General features: G+C 33.8%; 1 protein-coding gene across 1 annotated transcript; it reads right to left on the bottom strand.

Moving 5' to 3' along the window:
- Positions 1 to 468: 468 nt before the first annotated feature.
- Ythdc1 (YTH domain containing 1) lies at positions 469 to 1,977 on the bottom strand. The gene has a single exon (XM_090108062.1). The coding sequence runs from the start codon at positions 1,846 to 1,848 to the stop codon at positions 526 to 528; it is 1,323 nt and encodes a 440-aa protein (XP_089964188.1). The 5' UTR covers positions 1,849 to 1,977; the 3' UTR covers positions 469 to 525.
- Between the last annotated feature and the right edge of the window lie 2,880 nt (positions 1,978 to 4,857).

Here is a 4,857-nt window from a genome sequence, read left to right as displayed (position 1 = left end):
ACGTAGTACATATATCTCGATGGTATTATATGTATTGATTTGCAATAAGACAAAACCTAAGACTTCAGCTTTTTGGTTAAATAATGTTAATTAAATAAAAAAATAATATATTACTCCTTCCAAAACAGACATCTAAATATAGTTCATTTGTAAATTAAGATCTAAATCTTTTACTACTGATATCACAGTTATTCACAGCCTTATTTGTTGCATAAGTCTAGAAGAACCTATTTGGTTGGTTGGTTAATAACCTATATTTCCTGTATTTTCACAACTTTCCATGGCGGTCTAGTTACCATTGACCTTATTCCTCCTTTCTTTTACCTAACCCATACACATTTGTTCCTAATAGCACAAGTCCCTTTAAAATAATTTAATTAACAAATGTTCATGCTTAACCATAAATCGTCCAAGTATAAATAAAGTTCATCACAACACTGATAAAATTTGATTCAATAAAGTTCAAAGTTCAAACACAATTATTTATTAAACTCAATTAAACATACATCGGTGGTTATCATTACTCTATCTGCGATCCCTATACCTATGTGAGTCACGGTCACGGCTTCTGCCTCTGGAACGATCCGAAGTGCGCCACAAAAACTCATCAACCGACCTTTCATAAGATCTCTTATCATATACAAGCACTGAACGAGGGTAATCAGCCAAGTCATAGTAACGTGGAGGAGGTGGTGGTGGAGGAGGCAATCCATTGTAACTAGGAAGAGCTCCACTAAACCCTGGAGGAGCCACATATGGCAAGGGAGGCAGCTGATGGTGCATTGACCTCATATATTCTGCAACATAGGCCTCTGCTGCTGCAGTTCCACTGCTACCGTATCCTTCACGACTTCGGACAAACCACGATGGCAATCTCTCCCTCATAAAAGGTGATGGTGACCTTCTTTTGTATGAAGATCCTAAACGATTTCTTGGGGAGGTAAAGATTTTGCGTCGGCTCCGTGATGAACTCATACGGTTTCTATATGATGTACCTCGGAAAGATAAGGGTGCTCTGTATGTTCTGTAGCTACCACTTTTTAAATAACCTTTTTTTGATGCCTCCTTTGATTTTCTCAGTATAGAAGTCATTTCAATTCCATCATCTTCAGGAAACAATCTACACAACTCCTCTGCAACTTTCGGCTCTATCTCTTGACCATCTCTGCCAATTTTAACTGGTTTACCCTCATTCCATGGATTATACAAATGGAGTGTGCTACTGAAAGGCAATTCTTTCCTACAAATCCAGTCAACTTTGAATACACCATCTAATACTTTAGCAGATAGGCCAGGAGGCAAGACCCATGATATTGGAGGTACATCTCTACGAGATTCACTACCTAGACGAGCGAAACCAGCAAATTTACCACTTTCCTTTACAGAAAATATTAAAAGCACATTTCTTGATTCTCTGTAGGCTTGGTTCAAGTTTGCTTCGTTTTGGGGTAGTGTTGACCAAACACCTTTTGCTTTTGACAATGTTATGTTTTCAGCATTGTTTGATTTAATGAGGAAAAAACGTGTATCCCTAAACAAATAGTTTAATTTTGTCATATAGTCATACGTTTTGACTTTTGTACCGCTGGATATGCGACGTCGCTTTGTTTCTTGTGGAGAGTTACTGTCAGACTTAGCCCGTTTACGATGCCGCCGTTCCTTAGATTTTGTGCTTACTGAACTAATACTTGGGGTGCTGGAATCACTCGAAGATGAACTAGATACTTCGCTGCGTGTATCATATGTATCTCTCAAAACATCCTCAAGTTGTTTTAATTCTTCGCCAATTTCAGCTTCCACTTCTCCTATTCCAAGATTAACAGCGTCAGTATTATTGGAAGCCTCCATTGTTATATGAAAATGCGTCCTAGCAACAAGCTTTTAAAACCATAATTTTGAATGCATTTGCAAGTTCTAGAACTGTTCGGAACTACACAATACAGGTTTAATGGTTACTAGAAAATCAAAGAGCAGAACAAACAACAATTACAAATTACAATTTGTGTAATGCAGCTTGCTATTCCAATAATTTCTTCAGAAGTAGAATTTATAGAAAACAAACCAAAGACAGATATGATAGAGCACAGATCAAATAAAATGTACAATTGAATGATAAATAGCATTTATAGTCTGAGGTTATAGTCTGTGGTAGCTAAGACTACAATCTTAGGGCGTATTCAGAAAGAAAGCTTGAAACTTATAAGCGCTTATAAACGCTTATCGGCGCTTGTCATGTTCATTGTCTTGCTTGTCATATTTATATGAACATGACAAGCGCCGATAAGCGCTTATAAGTTTCAAGCTTTCTTTCTGAATACGCCCTTAGCTCGTGTTACATCTTAGATCATTAATGTTACATAAATGATCTTAAGGTTACATATATTTAAACCAAATTTAAACCGCGTCTTGAGTCAACGAAGAACTTATTGTGTAGTTTTAGCTTTTAAATAAAACATGATCTATCCACCTTAGAGCGTTTTCACATTCTCCGATCCGATATCGGATATCGGAAGCCGATAGCCGATATCCGATATCGGAGGGAAGTAAAATGTATGAAATATGTACCTGTCTTTCACATTGTCCGGTCCGATATCGGATATCGGAGCCGACACCGATATGCCCGTGAGCTATCGGACGATAATGTTCAGTGTTACCAACTCAATTTTCGAAAAGGCAGTATACCAACAGCAAAAAAGAACTAGTTTGCGTATTTTCAGTCTTATAGGGCGCTAAATCTTAAAAAAAATTCTTTGCTTTAACCTAAAACCCTTTCTATTAAAAGAAACCTTTTTTTATTAAGAAAACACCATTTAAGTATTTATAGGTATTAAAAATACGATTTATACGGCAGCTATTTTAATTACCGTATTAAAATATACGGCAATTGGCTGAACTGAAGTAAGCAAAAATATATTGCGTTCTTAAATTCAAATATCTTTCTTCGAAAACATTTAAGTGTCTATAATCTTTATTTTAACTCATTCTGCCTCGCTCCTCCTCCTACTCGGATGTTGGTTGTGCTGTTAATTGTATTGTTGTCATTGAGTGCTTTGTTTTTAACTGACTTCAATAAAATGAGGAGATTGCACACCGATTTTATTTTTATTTTGAATTTACAACAAAGAATACAAAGTTTGAAAAAATAATTGCTTATGACAATAAAGTGATTTATGTATCTTTACTTACAGGAAATTACCACAATCATGTTACAAATATATTTGAACGGGTGACAATATTATTTTAGGATATTACAGTGTAATAAGAAAAAGAAAAGAAAATGTGAACAAAGATTGTATCACTTAATAAATTTATCATAGGTAATACATGAACTTTTATAAATGTATATAGTGAAAAAATGACTAAATGACTAGGTACGTCTTGCTAAAAATACATTTAATAGATTTTGAAAGGTAACTAATATGTATGACTAAAACTTGTATACGTAGTATATTATTATTAGTCTGTGCTAAAACTATTAACTAATACAAGGTTGTAGTAGGTATTTATATAAATTTATTTAATTTATAATGTGTTAACATATACTATACAAATGACCGATATCAAAACTATTTAGTAAATAGCACATCTAAATAATATGCAGTAATTAATGATATCAAATCTTTTTTACATTTTACTTTTCATTTTTGAAGCTGTTTTTTTAACGTAGTTATTTTTAATGTATGTACAACTATAGGTCTACCAGAATCTGATGGCATATTTATATTTAAGAAATAAAAGATTTTTATGTGGCAACTTATTTGACAACTATCAAATTGGATGTCAAATTATTTGTCTTTTTTGCAGTTGATGAATAATTTTTAAGATTTTGTCTAAAAAATCTTCGAAAATGTCGAAAAAGCCGCTGCGATCACAAGCAAGAGGTGTTGTTTATAATGCGTATAGAAAAACATTCGATGAAGAAGGGTCAAACACATCACAATTTTCAATTTTGAAGATTTTATTGGTAAATTGGACTTACCCGTTTTGATACTATAAATTAAAAAATATTATATACTAGCTAAAAAACCCGGCTTCGCCCGGGAGTTGATATGAGATGACGTGGTAGAGTCATACATAATTTTTTCGGATTTCCTACTCTTGAGCAAGCTACATATAGCTGACCGTGAGAGAAGCAGGATTCTTTGAGGTTAATGCCACAACATTATTTTAAAGTTTGTCCTTGCGCTTTGTTAATTGTAAAACTAAAGGCTAATTTTATTGGAAACTGCAGTCTTTTAAATTGAAATGGCAATTCCGAAGAGATCAGAGGTATTCTAGGTATAAATACTGTCTGTCCTTTGGTCTTTCTAGAAATAAGTTCAGCTTCAATGATATTATTCGATAGCTGTTTTACGATCATTCTAGTTCCATTACATAATTTTGGGGAGTTGAGATTTCTGAGTAGTATGATTGGAGTTCCAATTTTCAGACGAAGGCAGTGTAATGGCATTCCTGGTACTTGTAAAGAGTTTAGAAATTCAGTGGGGAAGTTTTTCGCTGTTCAAATTAAACTAACTCTGGTGAGCGACACCGGGCTCTTATATATTCAGAGACATTTCAGAGAGCTAGGCTCTAGAATATTCGAGAAAATTTGAAAATATTTCCTCTCTCACACCTTCTAGAGTATTCTGGTCATTATCGTCCGCCATAATAAAAGGTTCTATAGCGGTAGCATTTGTAGTAAAAGCGCGAAATTTAAAAACCTAAATTTTTTAATGTTTTGAGAACTAATTTGGATAACTAATTTTATGTCGCTTTAACTCCAAAATATACGTTAAATAATGACGTCTAAATACACAAAATTTAAATTTAAGATTTTATTGAAATTGGAATTTTAAATTTCGCGCCACTATTACA

The sequence above is a fragment of the Colias eurytheme genome, chromosome 12 (genome assembly GCF_061535395.1).
Source record: "Colias eurytheme isolate Ceu_HAF_F1 chromosome 12, ilColEury1 Martin Lab GWU primary, whole genome shotgun sequence".
Lineage (NCBI taxonomy): Eukaryota > Metazoa > Arthropoda > Insecta > Lepidoptera > Pieridae > Colias > Colias eurytheme.
Note: the sequence above shows the minus strand (reverse complement) of the source record. Positions and strands in the feature narration are given on the sequence as shown.